This window comes from Oncorhynchus gorbuscha, linkage group LG19, assembly GCF_021184085.1.
Source record: "Oncorhynchus gorbuscha isolate QuinsamMale2020 ecotype Even-year linkage group LG19, OgorEven_v1.0, whole genome shotgun sequence".
In the NCBI taxonomy this organism is placed as follows: domain Eukaryota; kingdom Metazoa; phylum Chordata; class Actinopteri; order Salmoniformes; family Salmonidae; genus Oncorhynchus; species Oncorhynchus gorbuscha.
Window position 1 is genome coordinate 22300012 of NC_060191.1, and position 25664 is coordinate 22325675.

Genomic DNA, 25664 nt, shown 5'->3' on the forward strand with positions numbered 1-25664 from the left:
GAGAATGAACGGGAGATATGTCATACGGGGACGGTATGGGGACACTGGTTGTCCTTCAACATGATGGGCTGTAGTGAAGAGTCATCGCTGAACACTCAATTAATCAGATAATTCCCATGGCATGAACTATATGACTGCCATCTGCTTTCCGTCATGTCGGGGAGGTGGAGTGGTGGAGAGGCAGAGGGGGGATGGGGGGGAGGAGGGTTTGGAAGCCTTCAGACAAGCTCCATTATAGGTCTAACAGCAGATGGCAAGTCTAACCGGGGCCCACCCAAGCGGTGCTCACATGGTCTGGGAGAGGGGTGTTGTCAGAGGGGTGGAAGAAACATCAATGTGATGATCGCATGTAAAATCTCACAAACATTGTAATTGTAATCATCGTCATAATCATCACCATACCATGTCCAAAGCGTTCATGCGCCTCTGCAGAGCGTTGGCCAGCTCTGTAGCCTGTGCAGACTCACCTGTGACAACACAGGCCGACTGGGAGAGAGTCTCTGAAAAAGAACGTGTACTTTGACCACTTTTGCGGCAAATCTCCATTACTAAGCAATGATAATCATCTTTAAACATAGCGAGAATTCATTGAAATCAGCAGCACTCGCAATTCAACTTGATTTACGTGGGGAAGTGATGTGCCAAAGACACACGCACACACATGAATGAAGATGTATGCTTGCATATGCTCCCAACACACACTAACAATGAATTCATTCACACACAAAGCTCTCTTGGTATAATTACTATGCTCAATATGTCATAATCCAGTTGGTCGGCCCAGGTGCATACAGAGGTAAAGAGTAGGACTGATGACTTTATGGATGTTTCCCTGACTGTGCAGAGAACATGATGGCTCTACCCTGCCCTGACTTGTATAGATGGCATTCACATCACAGACTGCAAACACCCTCCCTTACTTTCTGACAAACTTAAAAACAAGACTTGGTAGAATATCTTCCTGGCAGAACAATAAAAGACTATTCTATTTCTCATCTACACTCTATTCCATTCTGAACTGGCATTGTCTCACACAGGACAAAATGCCTTTACGTCACTTATGTGGTATAGAAAATAGTGCTAACGTACATTAGGTCTATAAAGTATGTGGTTTTACTGTCGAGATAAACAACGATCATGGAAATATTGCACTTAAAAACAGTACAATGATAAAGTTGTGTATAAAAATGTATACAGATACATACCTTTGACAATGGACTCTGCTGCAGCCAAATCTCCTTTGTAGGTCACCTACAGTAGAAATAAACTTAGTTTAACAACATGTTAGCATCAAACCAGTTCTAAAAAGCATTGTTCATTTTAGTGCAAATATATTTAGATTCATAGGCCTTACCCGATTACTGGCTTATTTCAATGCTATAAAAAAAACATTTTAAAAACTTTACTTTCAGTCATCATATCAAGTAGTATTAAATACAATAGACAATGTATACATTCAGATCTGTACTTGTCCCTGTATAACAAACTAGTAATAAGAATGCAGCTAGAGCTATGACAATGGCCTAATTCAGGCTTAAAGGTATTGTCCCAAACTGAGTTCCAGTGTCCCAGGCTTGCTCACCTTCCACAGGGTTGGCGGGCCCTCGATGGGCTTGGCATTGGTGCCGCAGTACTGCAGCGTCAGAGGAAGGCACTCGGTGCCAAACTTAAAGTCCGACTCGCTGCACTACGAGGACAGGACACAAGAGACGTGGGATTGTTGACGATGCATAACAAACTGAGTTAGTTCCTATTTCATAAACAGAGTTGAGAAAGTCTTCTGGGGACAAACAAATAGAGGATAGCTCACAAACTCACATCAACCATAGTTACATCTAAACAGATTTTTCACCTAGTCGGCTCGGGGATTCTAACCAGTGACTTTTCGGTTATTGGCCCAACGCTCTTAACCACTAGGCTACCTGCCACACATTTACATTTGACATTTAAGTCATTTAGCAGACGCTCTTATCCAGAGCGACTTACAAATTGGTGCATTCACCTTATGACATCCAGTGGAACAACCACTTTACAATAGTGCATCTAAATATTTTAAGGGGGGGTGAGAAGGATTACTTTATCCTATCCTAGGTATTCCTTAAAGAGGTGGGGTTTCAGGTGTCTCCGGAAGGTGGTGATTGACTCCGCTGTCCTGGCGTCGTGAGGGAGTTTGTTCCACCATTGGGGAGCCAGAGCAGCGAACAGTTTTGACTGAGCTGAGCGGGAACTGTACTTCCTCAGTGGTAGGGAGGCGAGCAGGCCAGAGGTGGATGAACGCAGTGCCCTTATTTGGGTGTAGGGCCTGATCAGAGCCTGGAGGTACTGAGGTGCCGTTCCCCTCACAGCTCCGTAGGCAAGCACCATGGTCTTGTAGCGGATGCGAGCTTCAACTGGAAGCCAGTGGAGAGAGCGGAGGAGCGGGGTGACGTGAGAGAACTTGGGAAGGTTGAACACTAGACGGGCTGCGGCGTTCTGGATGAGTTGTAGGGGTTTAATGGCACAGGCAGGGAGCCCAGCCAACAGCGAGTTGCAGTAATCCAGACGGGAGATGACAAGTGCCTGGATTAGGACCTGCGCCGCTTCCTGTGTGAGGCAGGGTCGTACTCTGCGGATGTTGTAGAGCATGAACCTACAGGAACGGGCCACCGCCTTGATGTTAGTTGAGAACGACAGTTTGTTGTCCAGGATCACGCCAAGGTTCTTAGCGCTCTGGGAGGAGGACACAATGGAGTTGTCAACCGTGATGGCGAGATCATGGAACGGGCAGTCCTTCCCCGGGAGGAAGAGCAGCTCCGTCTTGCCGAAGTTCAGCTTGAGGTGGTGATCCGTCATCCACACTGATATGTCTGCCAGACATGCAGAGATGCGATTCGCCACCTGGTCATCAGAAGGGGGAAAGGAGAAGATTAATTGTGTGTCGTCTGCATAGCAATGATAGGAGAGACCATGTGAGGTTATGACAGAGCCAAGTGACTTGGTGTATAGTGAGAATAGGAGAGGGCCTAGAACAGAGCCCTGGGGGACACCAGTGGTGAGAGCGCGTGGTGAGGAGACAGATTCTCGCCACGCCACCTGGTAGGAGCGACCTGTCAGGTAGGACGCAATCCAAGCGTGGGCCGCGCCGGAGATGCCCAACTCGGAGAGGGTGGAGAGGAGGATCTGATGGTTCACAGTATCGAAGGCAGCCGATAGGTCTAGAAGGATGAGAGCAGAGGAGAGAGAGTTAGCTTTAGCGGTGCGGAGCGCCTCCGTGATACAGAGAAGAGCAGTCTCAGTTGAATGACTAGTCTTGAAACCTGACTGATTTGGATCAAGAAGGTCATTCTGAGAGAGATAGCGGGAGAGCTGACCAAGGACGGCACGTTCAAGAGTTTTGGAGAGAAAAGAAAGAAGGGATACTGGTCTGTAGTTGTTGACATCGGAGGGATCGAGTGTAGGTTTTTTCAGAAGGGGTGCAACTCTCGCTCTCTTGAAGACGGAAGGGACGTAGCCAGCGGTCAGGGATAAGTTGATGAGCGAGGTGAGGTAAGGGAGAAGGTCTCCGGAAATGGTCTGGAGAAGAGAGGAGGGGATAGGGTCGAGCGGGCAGGTTGTTGGGCGGCCGGCCGTCACAAGACGCGAGATTTCATCTGGAGAGAGAGGGAGAAAGAGGTCAGAGCACAGGGTAGGGCAGTGTGAGCAGAACCAGCGGTGTTGTTTGACTTAGCAAACGAGGATCGGATGTCGTCGATCTTCTTTTCAAAATGGTTGACGAAGTCATCTGCAGAGAGGGAGGAGGGGGGGAGGGGGAGGAGGATTCAGGAGGGAGGAGAATGTGGCAAAGAGCTTCCTAGGGTTAGAGGCAGATGCTTGGAATTTAGAGTGGTAGAAAGTGGCTTTAGCAGCAGAGACAGAGGAGGAAAATGTAGAGAGGAGGGAGTGAAAGGATGCCAGGTCCGCAGGGAGGCGAGTTTTCCTCCATTTCCGCTCGGCCTTCCGGAGCCCTGTTCTGTGAGCTCGCATTGAGTCGTCAAGCCACGGAGCGGGAGGGGAGGACCGAGCCGGCCTGGAAGATAGGGGACATAGAGAGTCAAAGGATGCAGAAAGGGAGGAGAGGAGGGTTGAGGAGGCAGAATCAGGAGATAGGTTGGAGAAGGTTTGAGCAGAGGGAAGAGATGATAGGATGGAAGAGGAGAGAGTAGCGGGGGAGAGAGAGCGAAGGTTGGGACGGCGCGATACCATCCGAGTAGGGGCAGTGTGGGAAGTGTTGGATGAGAGCGAGAGGGAAAAGGATACAAGGTAGTGGTCGGAGACTTGGAGGGGAGTTGCAATGAGGTTAGTGGAAGAACAGCATCTAGTAAAGATGAGGTCGAGCGTATTGCCTGCCTTGTGAGTAGGGGGGAAGGTGAGAGGGTGAGGTCAAAAGAGGAGAGGAGTGGAAAGAAGGAGGCAGAGAGGAATGAGTCAAAGGTAGACGTGGGGAGGTTAAAGTCGCCCAGAACTGTGAGAGGTGAGCCGTCCTCAGGAAAGGAGCTTATCAAGGCATCAAGCTCATTGATGAACTCTCCGAGGGGACCTGGAGGGCGATAAATGATAAGGATGTTAAGCTTGAAAGGGCTGGTAACTGTGACAGCATGAAATTCAAAGGAGGCGATAGACAGATGGGTAAGGGGAGAAAGAGAGAATGACCACATGGGAGAGATAAGGATCCCTATGCCACCACCCCGCTGACCAGAAGCTCTCGGGGTGTGCGAGAACACGTGGGCGGACGAAGAGAGAGCAGTAGGAGTAGCAGTGTTATCTGTGGTGATCCATGTTTCTGTCAGTGCCAAGAAGTCGAGGGACTGGAGGGAGGCATAGGCTGAGATGAACTCTGCCTTGTTGGCTGCAGATCGGCAGTTCCAGAGGCTACCGGAGACCTGGAACTCCACGTGGGTCGTGCGCGCTGGGACCACCAGATTAGGGTGGCAGCGGCCACGCGGTGTGGAGCGTTTGTATGGTCTGTGCAGAGAGGAGAGAACAGGGATAGACAGACACATAGTTGACAGGCTACAGAAGAGGCTACGCTAATGCAAGGAGATTGGAATGACAAGTGGACTACACGTCTCGAATGTTCAGAAAGTTAAGCTTACGTAGCAAGAATCTTATTGACTAAAATTATTAAAAATGATACAGTACTGCTGAAGTAGGCTAGCTGGCAGTGGCTGCGTTGTTGACTTTGTAGGCTAGCTGACAGTGGCTGCGTTGTTGACACTACACTAATCAAGTCGTTCCGTTGAGTGTAGTAGTTTCTACAGTGCTGCTATTCGGGGCTAGCTGGCTAGCTAGCAGTGTTGATTACGTTACGTTGCGTTAAAAGAACGACAATAGCTGGCTAGCTAACCTAGAAAATCGCTCTAGACTACACAATTATCTTTGATACACAGACGGCTATGTAGCTAGCTATGTAGCTAGCTACGATCAAACAAATCAAACCGTTGTGCTGTAATGAAATGAAATGAAAAATGTGATACTACCTGTGGAGCGAAGCGGAATGCGACCGGGTTGTTGAGTGCGGAAGTTCTATTCAGTAGACGTTGGCTAGCTGTTGGCTAGCTAGCAGTGTCTCCTACGTTAAGGACGACAAATAGCTGGCTAGCTAACCTCGGTAAATTAAGATAATCACTCTAAGACTACACGCTCTAAACTACACAATTATCTTGGATACGAAGACAGCAAAGACAACTATGTAGCTAGCTAACACTACACTAATCAAGTCGTTCAGTTGAGTGTAATAGTTTCTACAGTGCTGCTATTTGGTAGACGGTGGACGTTTGCTAGCTGGCTAGCTGCTGGGCAGATAGCAGTGTAGACTACGTTAGGACGACGAAATACAAAGTTGCAATAGAAGTGCTGACTGTTTCACTTTGTTGTCCTCTTTCTTTTCCTTTTTCTTCTGTCCTTCTTTTGTCCTTATTTTGTCTTCCTTTCTTCTGTTAACTAGATATGTTTTGTTGTTATTCTTTGTAAGCTAGCTAGCTTCCACACCAAATCAGAGGAAAGTTGAGTTCATAACACTTTGGCCCAGTGCAGTGAGAACACATTGGAATCAGATTGCCGGCGCTGTAGATCGCATTGCATTGAAAAAGTGATAGAAGCGATGAGCTCATGGCTTTTAATATACTGTGTGTGGACTACAAAGGCTAAATCAAAGGCTAACTCATGCTACCTGAGATAATATGCGGGCAATATTTTATCAGGGTTATAAAAGAGAGGGCCTTTTTCTCAGGACCCTGGAACTGAAGGAGAAATATGACTGCGTCCTGTGGTAATCGAACCTGTAGAATTCTCTCCCAGTACAAAGGCGTGCACTGGGGACAAGGATAGCGTGTCTCCCCTTTGTCTTTTCAGACCAGAGTTCTGCCAGTCTCAATGCATGTCAAACTTCAAATGTGAGGCTCATGCAGAATATGTCCTACAGTGCTAACTTGACAGACACCTTACACTTCCCCAACTTCGATGGACACAAGTGGAGGGGGGGTGGGGCACTCCCCATCGCGCTAGAGTCTCTGGTTCTCACAAATACACGTACATCACAACAAATTTGTCTTAATTATCAGTGAAATGCTACTTGACTGGCCTTGACACTCCACTTCACTTGCATAGTGAATGTGCTCTCATTTTCAGAGTCAAAGCCAAAACCAACAGGGCTCCCTGGTAATCTTATATTGGTAGGTGCCAGGAACCAAAATAACTGCAGACAAATGGGGCTCCAATTGGAACCGTACTTCGGCTCTTCGTCAAGGCTTCAAAACACTGGTATCTGCATCATCATCTAAATCGACCCAAGGTTCAAATAGCAGAGCTCTGAAGTATATGGGCTGGTTGAAATATAAATATGGTGAATTTTTGCAGTGACTGATTTGTGATAGACAGAAAATCTTACAATGTAAAACTTATAAGCCTACATTTTAAGATAAGAATCCACACATTTATGATTTTGGTCAAAGGGGTGATTCCTGACGAATCTAGGTTAAAAAAAATATGATTTGGGAGATTTTCCCAACATTTAATCCATAGAAGGGTCCATTGGAGGAAGGATTATTGACATATTTGACATTTGTATCATAAAGCACAATTGAGAAATAATGAATTGAAGTTGGAACATTTGTGACATTATGGTCTTACCCAGGCCTCCTTTAAGACGTTAGAATGTTTCATCTGTAGGTGCTACAAAGAAAAATGTTTTTCATATGAAGCTTTGCCACATGCTCTGTAATATAAGTAACATTTTGATTTCAATAATGATTTTCTTAAATTAATGTATGAATATTTAAAAATAGAAACATGAATATTGAAAACATACCCTTTTCGACATGGCAAATGTTTTAATATATTGTTGAATATAGTATACTCTACAGGTATATCAAAGTTCCAAAGTGGGATCTCTGCTAGTTTTGATGTTATGGACAATTTTATACAGAGAAATTGTCATAGTAGGCAATGTAACCAATCACAGCCCTCATTTTACTTGTATCATTGCACATCCTGCAAATCACCAGCAGGGGGCAACTGTTTTGAATCGATTTTCACAATCACTGTTTGTAATGCTTACAAATTGGATCATAACTTTAACAGTAGAAGAGATCCCACTCTGGAACTTTGAAATACCCACAGAGTATATATTGTTCAACAATATAATAAAAATATAGCAAATCAAAACAATTTCAGTGTTGGGGGTAATGCGTTACAAAAGTACCGCATTGCAGTAATGTATTACTTGTATCAGTAATGGAATAATATAACAAGTTGCTGTGTTCAAATATTGTAATACTATAATAGTACTTTTTCAAGTAATGCATCCAATACTGACAAATTGGGCCACCTTGATTGGCAAAGTGGGACACTTAATTATTTATTGTAAAGAAGGATCATTGAGAGGGTACGTGAATAATATATATTCGTGATAAATTAAATGTATTAAAAACAATAGGTATTTTTGTGGAACATTAATAATTAATGATCTACACGAAATACTCTGCAATGTCAAAGTGGGAAAAAATTCTAACATTCTAATTCTAACAAGAAAATATGAAAAATAAAGCACTAATATATCTTGATTAGATAAGTACTCAACCCCATGAGTCAACACGTTAGAATCCCCTTTGGAATAGCTTATAGCTGTGAGTCTTTCTGCCTAAGTCTCTAAAGAGCTTTCGACACATGGGTTGTGCAACATTTGCCCATTATTCTTATCAAAATTCTTCAAGCTCTGTCAAATTGGTTGATGATCATTGCTAGACAACCATTTTCAAGTCTTGCCATTTATTTTCAAGCAGATTTAAATCAAAACTGTAACTGAGCCACTCAAGAACATTTACTGTCTTCTCTGTAAGCAACTCCAGTGTAGATTTGGCCTTGTGTTTTAGGTTACTGTCCTGCTGAAAGGTGAATTTATCTCCCAGTGTCTGGTGGAAAGTATACTGAACAAGATTTTCCTCCAGGATTTTGCCTGTGCTAAGCTCCATTACGTTTCTTTTTTAACCTGAAAAACTCCCCAGTCCTTAAAGATTAGAAGCATACCCATAACATGATGCAGCCACCACTATGCTTGGAAAAAAGAAAGTGGTACTCAGTAATATGTTGTATTGGATTTTCCCCAAACATAACACTTTGTATAAAGGCCAAAAAGTGATTTGCTTTGCCACATGTTTTTCAGCATTAATTTAGTGCCTTGTTTCAAACAGGATGCATGTTTTGGAAAAACAATTATTCTGTACAGGCTTCCTCATTTTCACTCTGTCAATTAGGTTAGTATTGTGGAGTAATTACAATTATTATTTAAATTATTTTTTAAAAACCTTTATTTAACTAGGAAAGTCAGTTAAAAACAAATTCTTATTTACAATGACTACCTACCAAAAGGCGAAAGGCCCCCTGTGGGGATGGGATATAAAAAAAACAATATATATATATATATATATACACTGCTCAAAAAAATAAAGGGAACACTTAAACAACACAATGTAACTCAGAGTCAATCACACTTCTGTGAAATCAAACTGTACACTTAGGAAGCAACACTGATTGACAATAAATTTCACATGCTGTTGTGCAAATAGAATAGACAACAGGTGGAAATTGGCAATTAGCAAGACACCCCCAATAAAGGAGTGGTTCTGCAGGTGGTGACCACAGACCACTTCTCAGTTCCTATGCTTCCTGGCTGATGTTTTGGTCACTTTTGAATGCTGGCGGTTCTTTCACTCTAGTGGTAGCATGAGACGGAGTCTACAATCCACACAAGTGGCTCAGGTAGTGCAGCTCATCCAGAATGGCACATCAATGCGAGCTGTTGCAAGAAGGTTTGCTGTGTCTGTCAGCATAGTGTCCAGAGCATGGAGGCGCGTAGCAGAGGTAGCCTGACTGCCATTAGGTACCGAGATGAGATCCTCAGACCCCTTGTGAGACCATATGCTGGTGCGGTTGGCCCTGGGTTCCTCCGAATGCAAGACAATGCTAGACCTCATGTGGCTGGAGTGTGTCATCAGTTCCTTGCAAGAGGAAGGCATTGATGCTATGGACTGGCCCGCCCGTTCCCCAGACCTGAATCCAATTGGGCACATCTGGGACATCATGTCTCGCTCCATCCACCAACGCCACGTTGCACCACAGACTGTCCAGGAGTTGGCGGATGCTTTAATCCAGGTCTGGGAGGAGATCCCTCAAGAGACCATCCACCACCTCATCAGGAGCATGCCCAGGCATTGTAGGGAGGTCATACAGGCACGTGGAAGCCACACACACTACTGAGCCTCATTTTGACTTGTTTTAAGGACATTACATCAAGTTGGATCAGCCTGTAGTGTGGTTTTCCACTTTAATTTGGAGTGTGACTCCAAATCCAGACCTCCATGGGTTGACAAATTTGATTTCCATTGATAATTTTTGTGTGATTTTGTTGTCAGCACATTCAACTATGTAAAGAAAAAAGTATTTAATAAGAATATTTCATTCGTTCAGATCTAGGATGTGTTATTTTAGTGTTCCCTTTATTTTTTTGAGCAGTATATATATATATAATATATATATATATATATATATATATATATATATATAGAGAGAGAGAGAAAAACACATCACAACAAGAAAAGATACCACAACACTACATAAAGAGAGACCTAAGACAACAACATAGCATGGCAGCAACACCACATGACAACAACATGGTAGCAGTACAAAACAGGGTACAAACATTATTGGGTACAGACAACAGCACAAAGGCAAGAGGGTAGAGACAACACATCATGCAAAGCAGCCACAACTATCAGTAAGAGTGTCCATGATTGAGTCTTTGAATGAAGAGATGGAGAATGTTGTTGATCCATCCTCAGTTTTCTCCTATCACAACCATTACACTATGTAACTGTTTTAAAGTCACCACTGGCCTGATGTTGAAATCCCCAAGCAGTTTCCTTCCTCTCCAGAAATTGGGCTAAAAATGTAGTTTTTGAGCTAGGAAGTATTTGTGTCGTGACTGGGCGTATTGATACACCCTCCAAAGCGTAAGTTAATAACTTCACCATGCTCAGAGGGATATTCAATGTCTGCTTTTTATAACAACATTTCCCATCTTCCAATAGGTTCCCTTCTTTGCAAGGCATTGGAAAACCTCTGTGGTTGAATCTGTGTTTGAAATTCACTGCTCGACTGAGGGACCTTACAGAAAATTGTTAAACACTATTATTGCACACAGAGTGAGTCCATGCTTTATTCACATTTTTACTTATGAACTTATTTAGGCTTGCCATGACAAAGGGGTTTAATACTTATTGAAAAGACATTTCAGCTTTTTATTTTCTATTTATTTGTAAACAATTCAAAAAACATTATTCCACTTTGACAATATGAGGTATTGTCTTGGCCAGTGACACAACAACATTTGAAAAGGGTCAAGGGGTGTGAACACTTTCTGAAGGCACTATTCTTGTATGGTTATGTACATAGATAGCTAGGGTTTTTAATGTTGGTGAGGTCATATCTTTCCAAGTAAAATGAAGCTATGCTAGCTTTCGCTAGCAAGCTAGCCGATAGCAGAATTAATGAAAATTAAATGGAACATTTGATCCTATTAAGAAAATGGATATCTGTTAAGGAAACATCTATTTCAAAATGGTATTTCTCCATTAAAATGACCTAGGGGAGTGTCAGTTTTAAAATAACCGGGTCTCCCAGTTTGACAGTAGGCAATTGGCAGCAGCATACCACCCTGAATCCCATTGCTGGCTTGCCTCTGATACACAGAGTTGGTCCTGGTTGGTCCCTGGGTGGGAGGACCAGATTATGCTGGAAGCGCTGTTGGAGGGCCAGTACAAGGCACTCTTTACACAGGTCAACAACAAAAAATATCCCTTGTCCCAGGGCAGTGATTGGGGACATTGCCCTGTGTAGGGTGCCTTCTTTTGGATGGGACGTTAAACAGGTGTCATGACTCTCTGTGGTCACTAAAGATCCCATGGCACTCATCGTAAGAGCAGGGGTGTTAACCCTCGGCATTCTGGCTAAATTCCCAATCTGGACCTCATCATGGCCACCTAATTATCCCCGGCTTCCAATTGGCTCATTCATACCCTGTAACTATTCCCCAGGTCATTGCTGTAAATGACAATGTGTTCTCAGTCAACTTACCTGGTAAAATAATTGTTGGAAAAATAATGGGAAACTGCCAAAATTGTAATATTTTAAAAAGGTGAGAGTACTGTAGTACAAAAACCACTTACAGTAATTTTGTTTCTCAATTACATCCCATTACAAAATATGTTGTAATGAGACAGTGAATATCCTTCCTTCATGTTTTATAACATGATTTACCTCAGAACACTGTCATTTTACTTACCATTATGCCTCTGTTAGTCCACGGGATGCCACACCCACAATGATGATGTCATACCCATTGAACCCATTGTTTATCATCAAATACTTAGGTATTTGATGGGTATTGATTGTTGATTATGTTATTGTACATATTTAAAGATATCTATTACAAAGCTTAAGAGTCCTACTTGTGTCTGTGTCCCATTTAACCAATACTCACCCTATATGGAATTGTTCCACAAATACGTGTGAAAGAGACATTTATACTCATTGCGATAAAACATAAATATTGAATATGTTCTAACACAATTTCCATATAAACAATCAAAATCTGATGAATGCAATTCAAAAATGTGCCTTTTATCACAACGAAATGATGTCTTGGTAAATCTAACACATCAAACGGATATTGTCCAAAAACATTCTGGCAGCTTTACGAAAAGATACATAGCCTACATATTAAAGCCATTAAATACCGGCTATCAAATCAAAACAATAATGCATTGAAATGAAAGGCATATAATCAAAGGGATTACTTATCATCAAGGACCTAAAGTATTTAATTCTAATGAAATTGACCAAACTACGGCAAAAAGTACCAAAGGAAAGTCTACACCTTCGCTCATCTGAAAGATATATAGTGGAGCTTCGTGCTGAATGGATGGTGTAAAAAAAATCAAAATAAAGAGAATGTAATAGATTATATGTAATAGAGTGTTTTTCCAAGTAACAAATCCAAACACAGTTCATGTTTATATTTTTTAATTTTCATAAATTATTGTAAGAAAATTGTTATTGAAATCAAAATACTACTCATAGTACAGAGCAAGACGTAAAGCTTGATATGAATTATACTTAAAAAATGTAAAATATATGTCAACAAACATTCCTCCAAAGGACCCTTCTATGATTAAATGCTGTGAAAATCCCCCAAATCGTGTAGTTTTTTTGTTCTAGTTTTGTGAGACATCACCCCCCGGTGAAATTATTTCCATTATTATTTCGCAAGTATTCTTGGATGTTCAAATAGTCTCACATGTAAATTTAAAAAAAATCACAGACAGTTAGACCTGTAGTAACCACTTTACTTCAATGTTATTTTTAAGTTACCTTTGCCAAGCCAAGAGGTCTTTTCCTGTTGTTCGGTGGAGTGATAGGCTGCACAGTGCCAGAGTATATTAATGTGTCATTTCTTTCCCAGACATAACCATGAACATAGTGAAAATGATGGCACCCACACCACAATCTCTTCAGCTTGAAACCCTGCAGGTTCGAGCACATCTGGTGAACAATGGACGACTGTAAAGACTTGGTGTGATGTATGAGAATCATAAAGTCTTTTGTCATCTAGTCGCATTGCTGGGATTAATTATTTCTTAAGCATAAATCTCTCTCAGACTCAGTTTATGTGATTCAAGGGACCTTTTAAAGCAATTATTTGACATTGAGAGGGAACATTCAAAACCTGCAGGACATGCTCGATTTGGAAAAAGGTTTGCAGACACCTAAGGTTCTCTATTTCCCTGACCGGAAGTGGAGACAACTTCACAAAATCATTATCTAAACGTGAGAACTAACTACTTGTACAAGGCTTGGTTTGGACTTTGTTTCAAGGTGCATCCTTGTTTGCATATTTCCATTTAAGAAAATCATTCAATAGTTGGTTGTTATATATCAGTCACATCCCTAATTCAAATGTGCACGGTAAACATAGTCATTTTTAGCCAGGTCAAACAGACTGACTGATGCATTCACTTTCTGTTTATTTGAAACAGAATGTGAGTTTTCGTGAGATCAGGCTGGGTTCACGGGGCTATGTATTTTTTTTACATAGCCCCAAAATCGGGCTACCAGTTTTTATTAACTGGACCTTGGGTAGACTACAAGTAATGTTTTGTGTACAAGAGCTGCCTAGAAGTACCTACCCTCTGATAAGCCTGGTAGATGACATCATAGATGAATCCCTGGGGCATCTCACTGGCTCTGTACTTGGTTCTCTCCAGAGAATGGTCCAGGTAGCCCTCCAATGTGGTAGCAATCACTCTGGAAACCAGAGGTCGGATAGCCCCAGCAACCTGCAAAATAATAAACGGAACAGAATATGTCATTCTTCCTTATTCTTTATGGCAAATACACACATCAATCCATAATGTATCAAATGGTTCCGATGCTATTGTGTCTTGAGGCCTACCACAATTGTTCTAGCCATGGCTGGATAACAACAAAAGATACTAGCCAAACAACAGCTTGTGCATACAATGCTTTTTAAACAACATTCCTGAGATCCTATTTTCTTGTGACCATGACGTGATTGAGGATGAAAATCCCCATTGTGCCAAGAACAAGTATGGTCAATGAGGTAATGGGGGCAAAATGACTTGCAAATGGAATGAAAGCAAACATGTGTTATGTGTGTTACACATGTTGTTAAAATCAAAATTAATCTCATGCTCTTCGGAGGAGACTGACATTTAATCATGATCGGGGATACTGGCAAGTTAATGAAGACCAGACTGCCGGCTTTGAGAGTCAGTCACACACACACACACACACACACACACACACACACACACACACACACACACACACACACACACACACACACACACACACACACACACACACACACACACACACACACACACACACACACACACACAGTCAGCCCCAATGTCAAAGAGCTCCTGCTCTTACTTCTCACTTTTGTGACCAGCCTTCAACAATATCATGTCACAGCTAGTAAAATGTAAATATGAATCACCATCTAAACATATCAGTGTCTTCCTTAACCACTAATATCAGCCAATGTGGTTTACATTTGTCATGGCTTACAGTAGGTACACATGGCTACAGTTGAGAGCAATGAATCGCTCCGTCTGTGCCCCACTGACTGTGTCGCGGTGGAAGAGATAGAGGACTTTGAATATGTACAAACCTCTTGCTCTTTGGCAGCCATTGCTATCTTCAAGAGGAAGTCCTCTTCCACAAAGGGACGCACTGCATTATGAATGATGACCACCTTTGGTTTGACGCGGGCCATACCACCCACTCACTCACTGAGGGACCGACCCCATTGAATATAGATCTGTGGCGAGTAGATCCTCCATGTACCACTAGGACATTTCTGTGGTGGAAGCGGTGGATAATGTACATCATCAAATCTAAGCTCTCCTTGGCAACCACCACAACGATGCTTTGGATCCATGGCACTCTGTCAAAGAAACAGTATGTCTAGTCATAAGTCAACAGCTTTCGCACTGCGGTTAGGACATATCATTCTTGTTGAGTATATTTGTTTCATTACTTGTGTCATGACTTGTTATATTACCATACATAACACATTCGGGTGCAATTATTTGCATACATTATTTCAACCAAATTCAAATGAAATGGTCACATTGAAACAAAAATACATGGTAGTATAAAGAACAAGTAGGCTATTTTGGACGTTGTAGAAAGTTTTTGGAAGTTGTAGAAAGACTCAAAATTGTAATGTGTGACCTGATGGATTCAGTAAAGATCTTTTGAATGGGATAATTTGAGACATTACAAAACCTCACATTTATTCAACGATAACATAAAAGAGCTTGGCACCCCAGTGAAATGGTTTGTTTACATGTGGCCACTGTCTTGTGCAGTGACAAGGTTAAGGGGCAGGACCATAAAACTACAGTATTCCAAACGGGACAGATATGTATTTGCATGCAAACATTCGACACTTCAAGTGTTACCTCTCGAAAGTTTGAAGTGTGTAGCTTATCAGAAGTCTGTCGAGAAACGTGCAGAGCTGTTTGGGTGTCAATATCCCCGTTCTTTCTCCACTGCCACCGGCTGGAAGAACCACAGCTACCGGGAAATCGACACTGCAAAGTCCCACAATGTGCTTGTCCAACCGGGCTTTGCATGTTGAGAAATGCCCTGGATCAACAGGCCTGGCCATGTCGCCCGTTTCCTCTTGCATGCTTCAGGACAATTTATTAATTTGAAGTTAAAACGGACTAACATTGATGTCACGAATATATCCTACCGGTATCCCCGTGTACCGTTCCATTCATTATTTTATGGGCGGAGTCGCGTAGACTAGTGATTGATTCGATTTGCGCGGTCGAGGAAGCCCCATATGAGCTACACGTCACTGATGTTATCTGTGGGGTCTTTGCTGATGTTCTCAAGATTTCGATATCATCATATCTACTATGTATTTGTGGTTATTTATGACTTTCATGCCTTTTAAAATGTTGACTGCTTGATGCAATTGAGCATACATTTACATTTTAGTCATTTAGTAAACAATGCTACCTTATATAATGTTACTTACCCTACATTATTCATCTCATATGCATATGTATATACTGTACTCTACATCATCGACTGCATCCTTATGTAACACATGTATCACTTCATGCCTTTTAAAATGTTGACTGCTTGATGCAATTGAGCATACATTTACATTTTAGTCATTTTGATTTGATTTAGATGCTCTTATCCAGAGCGATTTACATGAGCAATTGGGGTTAGGTGTCTTGCTCAAGGGCACATTGAGAGATTTTACACCTAGTCAGCTCAGGGTTTTGAACCAACAACCTTTCAGTTACTGGCCCAACACTCTTAACTGCCAGGCTACCCACCACATATTCATTTATTCAAGATTGATTGATCTGGTGCAACTGTATAACTAGTGGGATATGATAATTGTATGTGTAGGCCTATACGATATGGGATTACTTCACCTACAGTTGAAGTCAGAAGTTTACATACATACACTTAGGTTGGAGTCATTAAAACTCGATTTCAACTACTCCACCAGTTTCTTGTTAACAAACTATAGTTTTGGAAAGTCGGTCAGGGCATCTATTGCCAGCAGCATACCACCCTGCATACCACTGCTGGCTTGCTTCTGAAGCTAAGCAGGGTTGGTTCTCCCTGGATGGGAAACCAGATGCTGCTGGAAGTGGTGTTGGAGGGCCAGTAGGAGGCACTCTTTCCTCTGGTCTAAAAAATGATTGGGGACACTGCCCTGTGTAGGGTGCTGTCTTTTGGATGGGATGTTAAACAGGTGTCCTGACTCTCTGAGGTCATTAAAGATCCCATGGCACTTATCATAAGAGTATGGGTGTTAACCCTGGTGTCCTAGCTAAATTCCCAATCTGACCCTCAAACCATCACGGTCACCTAATAATCCCCAGTTTACAACTGGCTCATTAATCCCCCCCTCTCCCCTGTAACTATTCCCCAGGTCGTTGCTGCAAATGAGAACATGTTCTCAGTTGACTTACCTGGTAAAATAACAGATAAATAAATCTACTTTGTGCATGACACATTTTTCCAATTTACAATTCATTGTATCACATTTCCAGTGGTTCAGGACCCACTGAACACTAAGTTGACTGTGCATTTAAACAGCTTGGAAAATTCCAGAAAATTATGTCATGGATTTAGAAGCTTCTGATAGGCTAATTTGGATCAATTGGAGGTATACCTGTGGATGTATTTCAAGGCCTACCTTCAAACTCAGTGCCTCTTCGCTTGACAACATGGGAAAATCCAAATAAATCAGCCAAGACCTCAGAAAAAATTGTAGACGTCCACAAGTCTGGTTCATCCTTGGGAGCAATTTCCAAATGCCTGAAGGTACCACATTCATCTCTACAAACAATAGTACGCAAGTACAAACATCATGGGGACCACGCAGTCATTTTTACCGCTCAGGAAGGAGACGCGTTCTGTCTCCTAGAGATGAACGCACTTTGGTACCAAAAGTGCAAATCAATCCCAGAACAAAGCAAAGGACCTTGAGAAGATGCTGAAGGAAACAGGTACAAAAGTATCTATATCCACAGTAAAACGAGTCCTATATCGACATAACCTGAAAAGCAGCCATAAAAAAGCCAGACTACGGATTGCAACTGCACATGGGGGGGACAAAGATTGTACTTTTTGGAGAAATATCCTCAGGTCTGATGAAACAAAAATAGAACTGTTTGGCCATAATGACCATCGTTATGTTTGGAGGAAAAAGAGGGAGGCTTGCAAGCCTAAGAATACCATCCCAACTGTGAAGCACGGGAGTGGCAGCATCATGCTGTGGGGGTGCTTTGCTGCAGGAGGGACTAGTGCACTTCACAAAATAGATGGCGCCATGAAGAAGAAAAGTGATGTGGATATATTGAAGCAACATCTCAAGACATCAGTCAGGAAGTTAAAGCTTGGTTGCAAATGGGTCTTCCAAATGGACAATGACCCCAAGCATACTTCCAAAGTTGTGGCAAAATGGCCATCACAAAGCCCTGACCTCAATCCTATAGAACATTTGTGGGACGAACTGAAAAAGCGTCTGCAAGCAAGGCCTACAAACCTGACTCATTTAAACCAGCTCTGTCAGGAGGAATGGGCCGAAATTCACCCAACTTATTGTGGGAAGCTTGTGGAAGGCTACCCGAAAACATTTGACCCAAGTGAAACAATTTAAAGGCAATGCTACCAAATACTAATTGAGTGTATGTAAACTTCTGACCCACTGGGAATGTGATGAAAGAAATAAAATATGAAATAAATCATTCTCTCAACTATTATTCTGACATTTCATTCTTAAAATAAAGTGGGGATAATAACTGATCTAAAACAGGGAATTTTCACTGGGATTAAATGTCAGGAATTGTGAAAAAAATGAGTTTAACTGTATTTGGCTAAGGTGTTTGTAAACTTCGGCTTCAACTGTACATGCTTCAACATTGAAATTCCATCTAGTGTTCCATAGAACAATTTGGGGTAGGCCTACATATTTGTAGGTGGTCGACATGCACTGCCACCCAAGATATGTTTAAAACTAAATTACTATGTGTAAGTAGCCTGCCACAGGACATGGACTTACATCAATGAAACAAGAACTTGAAAATGGCCCCAGGACATAAAATAATTGCAGGGGGAACATCAATACAGTATGCAAAAAATAATACTGGGTAATAGTCCATTTTAAAAGTGGTAAATTAAGAATCAACATACAATAAGGGGAAATTTGGGTTAACATGTTTTATTAAAACGAAAGCATGAGCAATGACAGATTTTTGCAAAATATGTGTGATGCATATTAAAAGGTTTAGCAAATGAATAGCAATACAACATATATATTACATCATATACATCTTATCGAAAACGTTTATACATATGTTATCATACTTCAGAGGACATGTGATATCATATTATATATGTACACATATTTACATTGTGTTGTGTATTTTTGGTGCTTTTGTGTTGAGAATTCCTTTTCATGCAGAGCTTATTTTATTACATTATATTGGCTGTAAAACTGTTTGTATAATGGAGTTATGAGCAGGTTTACATTGTCATACAAGAACTTAAACGATGCGCGTTACCTTTTAAGGTTCCAGACGGTTCTATTGGTCATGATGACCCCATTTAGGTTCATTTCATTTTATTAGCTAATGACTCAATGGTGCCCATTGGCCCTCAGATGTAGCAAGCAACCAATGCCATTCACTTTTACAAAGTCACTTTCAGTGGTCCTCCTCACAACAAGCCAGTCCCAATAAAGAGATAATCCAAGACCACAGTCACTGAGGCATTCTGCAGTCCTGCCTTAGGGCTCTGCTTCATGCCAATTCTCATTTAGCTTGATCTTCCCTAGCCTCCTTTTGGCTTTGGCTTTGTGCTTGTGGAGAAGCTGGGGCCGAGGCAAGGCAGGCTCCTCAAACTTCATATGGCTCGACTCGTTGTGTTGCCGGGAGTACCGCTTACACTTGCACGAGGTGACCACGGTGATTTTGTACGTTCTTGTGCTGCCGTCCTGGCACTGCAGCTGGATGCGTTGGGTGCGCGTCTTGTCGTTGACGCAGCGCCAGTCCTGACTGTTCCTCCGGCTCCAGAACTTTCTGCCGTAGCCGCCGCCGATCCAGTTGGGAAGCATCTGAGCGGGGAGGCACTCGCCAGCACATACTAGCTCCTTTATGGGGTTGATGCTTGTGCATTGGCCATCGGAGATGTACTTGGTGGACCTCAGCTCTCTACAGCCAACTTGGCTTCTCTGGTCTGTGAAAGAGAGAAACAGAAAAACGATGAGAAACAAACCACTTTGAAGATTAAAAATGTCCTTTTGTGGACACAAACAATTTGGTTTCACTTTGAATCCTACTGCAGGTAAACTAAAGGGTTTTCGATCAGAAAACCTTACAAACACAGCCATCTATTTGGTTCATTTGGAGGTTTTTGGCACAGACTGTAAGCCTATACTGGTTACTGGCTTGTAGGGAGGAAATGGTGCATTGCACTTGCATGAGAGGAAGGGCTTTAGTGTTCTGAGCTATGTCAATGGAGCTGGCTTTCTTGTAGGATTATCAGTGGGCAACTGGTAGGACTATCAGCACTGTTCTGCTCCAGGCTACAGTTCCTCACTCTCCCTGTAATCCAAGCCAGGGCCCCATTCACAGACTGCCATACACCTCTGTGACAATGTGCCCCCTTCTCTATGACAGAGTTTGATGAATGAAGAGAGGAGAGGTTCCCTTTCTCTCCTTCATGCTCGGGGTCCTGAGAGAGCTCAAGTCAAACACCGCCACAATCACAGACTTCCTGTGTATAGGAACACACCTCCATTCAGTGGCACTGACACACGATCACTACCCAAGCGCTAGCCTGGCTGCCCTGGGTGACTCATCTCTGCTGCCCTGCTTGGACACCTGCCAGGTGTGTGTGTGTGTGTGTGTGTGTGTGTGTGTGTGTGTGTGTGTGTGTGTGTGTGTGTGTGTGTGTGTGTGTGTGTGTGTGTGTGTGTGTGTGTGTGTGTAAGATCATTGTGCCAAGCTTTGCCTGGTCTCACTCAGTGGGGGCATCTGATACTGTCTCTGGATAGTGTCACTACTTAGCTACTGACCAGACCTGATCACATGTCATTTTAGCAGTTACATTAAGAATGTAGTATATTAATTTCAAATATAATTTAGAGAACACCATCTCAACAACCTAATTGTAGAAGCCTCTATAAACCTGCTTGCGCTGTAAAAAAAATATGTCTATGCACTTGTCTTGAGAAATAAATTAAAATTTTAAAAAGTAAATCAGTTAAAAACAAAGCACAATTTCTCAATGTTTTGAGAAAGAATACTGAACAATACTCACCAACTCTATCGTTCCCAGCAGTATTTCCCGCGCCTCTCCCGCCGTTTCTTGCCCGATTTAAAGAGACATTGCTCCGGGCATCTTGCACAGGAGTATCCACGTGCGAGTATAGGATCTCCGTAGCATCATTATTGAACGCCTGGCAACTCCTCACAAGAATAGAAAACAGGAATACAAGGTGGCACGACTTGCATGCGCTCAAGTGCATATTTGCTTCTGGGGATTTAGAGAACAAGCAGATCCCGTGTCAGGTAAATGTATTCTGTGCCTCTGATGTCTGCGGCAGAGATACTACGTTCTGAGCTTGTTTTATATAGGCCTGCCCGAGTCTAGTTTTGGCAACCGCTCAGGTGCACATCATGGGATCTCTTGACTGAAGGCTGGGCGTATAACTGGATAACCACGCCCATGTGTCTGTGCGCTAAAGAGCCAGTGCGTCTAAAACATCTGGAGTGATCCTGTTCCTGTCTCTCCAATTGATGGGATTTGGTGCTATTGCGTCATTTGTGCTTCTTAAGATCGCAATCTATTTATCACATTTAATCTATTCAAAATAATATAAGAACCCTCCACTTTTGGTCTCTGCAGTAATGTGTTCTTCTTCTGTTAAATGTTTTTTTTAAATATATTTTTATATATATATTCCCTCATTTAATCATCTTCCATGTTCTGACATGCAATCTCACCTATTCTTCTTCATTCAAAAATGAAAGCTGATACGGTCTGTGTAATTTGCTTTCGGTCTCTGTCATTCTCTTCCTCTCGACCTCTCAATCCCTTGTCATTTTTATACCTAATGATTGGAGTGCCTAGACTAACTGGAGTCTTGGTGTGTGTGCCACTCATGGCAAGGAGAGATATAATTACTTCTGTGGGAGCATTCACTTCAGCCTTGTCTTCCAGATTTGAAAAGAAGTGTCACACATAGACACTAATTGTTGCTTATGTGAATGAAATCTGATACACTTTTGTTCAGTGTCATTATCATATGAACCTTAAATATAGGGCCCTCCTTCCTCCTGTGTAGAATACCACAAAGCATTTAAAACAAAGCAGATGAGTGTATCTTGTGATATAATAGCTGCCTGAATACATGTAAAGGTGAAGCCATAATATATTGTTTGTACTATTGTTGATTTTGTAACTAACGACCTTGTCTCTTTCTTTAATGCAAGGTATATTTCACTAAAAGGTTCTTTCACCTACCTCACTTCCGCCACAAAATAAAGACAATCATACCATTTTATCCCAGGAGACTAGTAATACATGGATGGCTTTCCCATCTACAGTCCTTTAGGTGATGGGGTGAATGGTGCAGAAGTTCATACGATATACCACTGTCATGTTTCTCCCATCTAAAGGAGCAGAAAGCTGAGACAGCACTGACACCGTCTGTAGGTGTCCAGACCATGGAGACGGTGACATATAGGAGTAGATCAGGTGACAGAATCCTGTGGGAAGTAAAGGGACAGGCACACAATCCCACACACATTCCTGCATGCACAAATATGCACACACACACACACACACACACACACACACACACACACACACACACACACACACACACACACACACACACACACACACACACACACACACACACACACACACACACACACACACACACACACACACACACACACACACAGTGAGTTATTAACATAACGACAAGCAACATGACAGGAGTGTGTGTATTGGCAAGAATGGACCCTCATCTGGTAATAGGAGGGGGGGGGGGACTAGAGAGGGACAACATGGGAACAAAGCCAAGAGAAAAAGTTCATGGGTGTGTAGAATTCACTATGAATCCCCAAGGAATCCCACTGTATAAATGCAAACAATGGATTTGTGTCTTATGCTAGAGAGAGCTGTTCCCAGTTTGCCTTTAGCCACCAGATTTAAGGTACTGATTTCATTTTCCCAATTGTATATTATATATATATTATATGAATTATTATGTCAAAATTGTGAAACATCCCAGTTTACTGTGAAGAATAGAATTGTGAACTATTCAGTAATAGGCCCACGATAATGTAATTAAATAAGTGCATGCAATTCAGGGAAACCTTTGTCACCCTGTAGTCAATACACTAGGTAGAGATAGTATGCCATCTACTGACCAGTCGTTGCCATTGTTGAAGGAACGCAATTGCAGCACGAGTAATAATGTCATATCATGAACGTTAAAATAATAATAATAAATAAAACAATATCATGATTGTTATCATTTAGCCTCACATTACACCAAAATCTATCAATTATTGCCCCCCTGCCCCCCCAAAAAGAAAAATGTTTTTTCCGAAACCTGAAGATGAGGCAAGAGAACAGAATTCTTTGTTATGACAAAGAATATAAAACAGGGGTTTCCTGGCTCCAGGTAGATCTAGTAGGGTGGTTGGTTTGGTTTGTCCTTCATAGCTGATAGACATGTCTGAATTACTATACTTCATTTATTTTACCTAAAAGATTGATCAAGTATTTTGAAGATGTAATGATATTTAGAATTTCACTGCATATTCCTACAGGGGCTTCATGATGCTCTCCAGAAGTATGGAGTCACGAGGGACATTGATGTCTGTCAACTTTACCTTGCCAAAAAGTAGTCTTGTCATAACTTCTATGGAATCTATAACTTAAGTATTTCAAATGAGGCCCTATTCATTGCAAGGCTGTGGACGTGATGTGACCTGTAAATTATAATTTGTTGGAAAATACCAATCATGTCAGTATATGCCAGTATTATGTTATATAAAATGCACAGAATGCAAATGAACGAAATGTGATTATAGATGACTCGTCAATTTTCAAGACTTTTCAAGATTCTCCATGCTAAGATGCTCAACAAGGTACTGTAGCCAACATCACAAACAGATAATGATACTGCATACAGTTATATTAAATGTGGGAATGTGTGACAATCAAACACTAGGCATGTCATATCAGAATAGCCAAGAAAGGAAAAATATAATTTTCCCATTTCCAATTCATAATGTTCTGTAAATGTTTCAAATTACCAAACTTTCCTACCATTCCCTCAACTGTTGCATGACAGAAAATTACCTCCAAAATGATAAAATAACATATATTTCAGGTAAATATTGCCATCTTTATTTTCCTAAGCATATGCTATAACATTGCATTGCATGTTCTCTGTGTGAGTTTGTCTTGATGTGGATCTGTGTTTTCCATCCTCAAGTGCACACATGCCTCTCCTGTTTATAGACTGTTCCCAGATCTGTTTGTGCTCTTGCCAAGTCCATTGCTGTCATTGTCAAGCCAAGTTTGGCACGACAATGTCACATGGAGCTGTTAAGAGAGCAGAAACAGGCTGGCACCCAGGCTACAGTCCTTACTGTATGTTTTCCATTCCTAGACGCCCTGGGACACCTGACCTTTCATTGGGTTCTTCTTCTGCACAAACACCAGATGAAGAGGCTGGAGGACTGCGTGGCTGAGTTGAGGAACTTGTAGCATCTCCACACTGTCAGTGAGTGAATAGGGATTCCACTGATACTGTACAGTCTAAGGCCCTCACATTTGACATGGTTACGTGAGGAACAACAGATATGACCAGTGGAGGCTGGTGGGTGGAGGAAAAGAAGACAGGCTCATTTTAATGGTTGGAATGGAACAAATGGAACAGAGTCAAACGTGGTTTCCATATGTTTGATACCATTCCATGAATTCCATTCCAGCCATTACAACGAGCCCATCCTCCAATAGCCCCCCCCCCCCCCCCAGCCTCCTTTAGATTTGACACAGTATTGTAGATGAAAACTTGTTTGACAATTGATTTTGCAGCTTTTTTCCCTGAATCGCTACTCACAACAGACCGGATATCGTCAATATGTGGTCCACAGCTTGCCTTCAGTGAAGCTATTGGATAGAAGAAGTATGTCAACAAATATTGAAATCATATTCCAAAAATGGGAAAATAGACAACTAACTCGTGAAACTGTTACAATACATTGCTGTGTCAAGTCTGGGATCCTTGTTGAACCTAAAGTGATTCCCGGTTGACAGAGATGAAGCAGGAGGAGAGGAACAGTTCATTACAGCCGTTTAGTATAGAACACCATTGTGTCCCCCAGTTGGCAGCCGGGCAGACTCCTGCCAGTAGAGGGACTGGCATCTATGGGGAGGGATGACACCTTGCTCAAGGTAAAATACTGTACTGTACCAAAGGAGAAGAGCATTTGCCTTATATTGCAATTCACCAGCTTTTTTAATCTATTGAATTCAAAAATTGAGAAAATATGAAATCAATTTGATAATTTTCATCCGACTTGCAGTTCACTATGGATCAAGACAACATTTAAAGTAAGTCACAAATAAGGGATATGGGTGATTATCTCTTCATACAAATTCTGCAATGTTACAATTGAATGTATGAATCCTAAAGTAGTGAATGTTCTCAATGTGTATTTATATGTGCTTCTCTGTGATGCTTATCTCTGCCCAGGAGCCCATTCGGTGAGATAGCATATCCCAGTGTGCACAGAGCCATGCAGAGATCCATCATGCAGTTCTCCACTGTGGACTGGAAGGACATTTCCACTGCTGGGGGAATGGAACCAGCCAGGGGCCAACATCCTCACTGTCATGTTCAGATAATCGCACCAGAAACAAGAGGGGTGAATCTCAATTGTATTTAACCGATTCTTCATGTCCTCTCTCCTTGGCTTCTTCTCAAAATG

General features: G+C 42.0%; 1 protein-coding gene and 1 pseudogene across 1 annotated transcript; both read right to left on the bottom strand.

Moving 5' to 3' along the window:
* Window positions 1-393: 393 nt before the first annotated feature.
* On the bottom strand, window positions 394-15875 carry LOC124004856 (annotated as a pseudogene).
* A 2967-nt stretch (window positions 15876-18842) lies between these two features.
* LOC124006125 (sclerostin domain-containing protein 1-like) lies at window positions 18843-21300 on the bottom strand. The gene is made up of 2 exons (XM_046315916.1): window positions 20965-21300; window positions 18843-19878 (listed from the first exon to the last, which is right to left on the bottom strand). The coding sequence occupies exons 1-2, from the start codon at window positions 21170-21172 to the stop codon at window positions 19430-19432; spliced, it is 657 nt and encodes a 218-aa protein (XP_046171872.1). The 5' UTR covers window positions 21173-21300; the 3' UTR covers window positions 18843-19429.
* Window positions 21301-25664: the final 4364 nt, after the last annotated feature.

Bases quoted from the DNA above. Each gene is read 5' to 3' on its own strand.
- LOC124006125 (XM_046315916.1), bottom strand. From the start codon at position 21,172: ATGCACTTGAGCGCATGCAAGTCGTGCCACCTTGTATTCCTGTTTTCT. The intron at 19,879-20,964 runs GTGAGTATTGTT...TCTCTTTCACAG, and splicing joins TGCTGGGAACGATAGAGTTG to ACCAGAGAAGCCAAGTTGGC.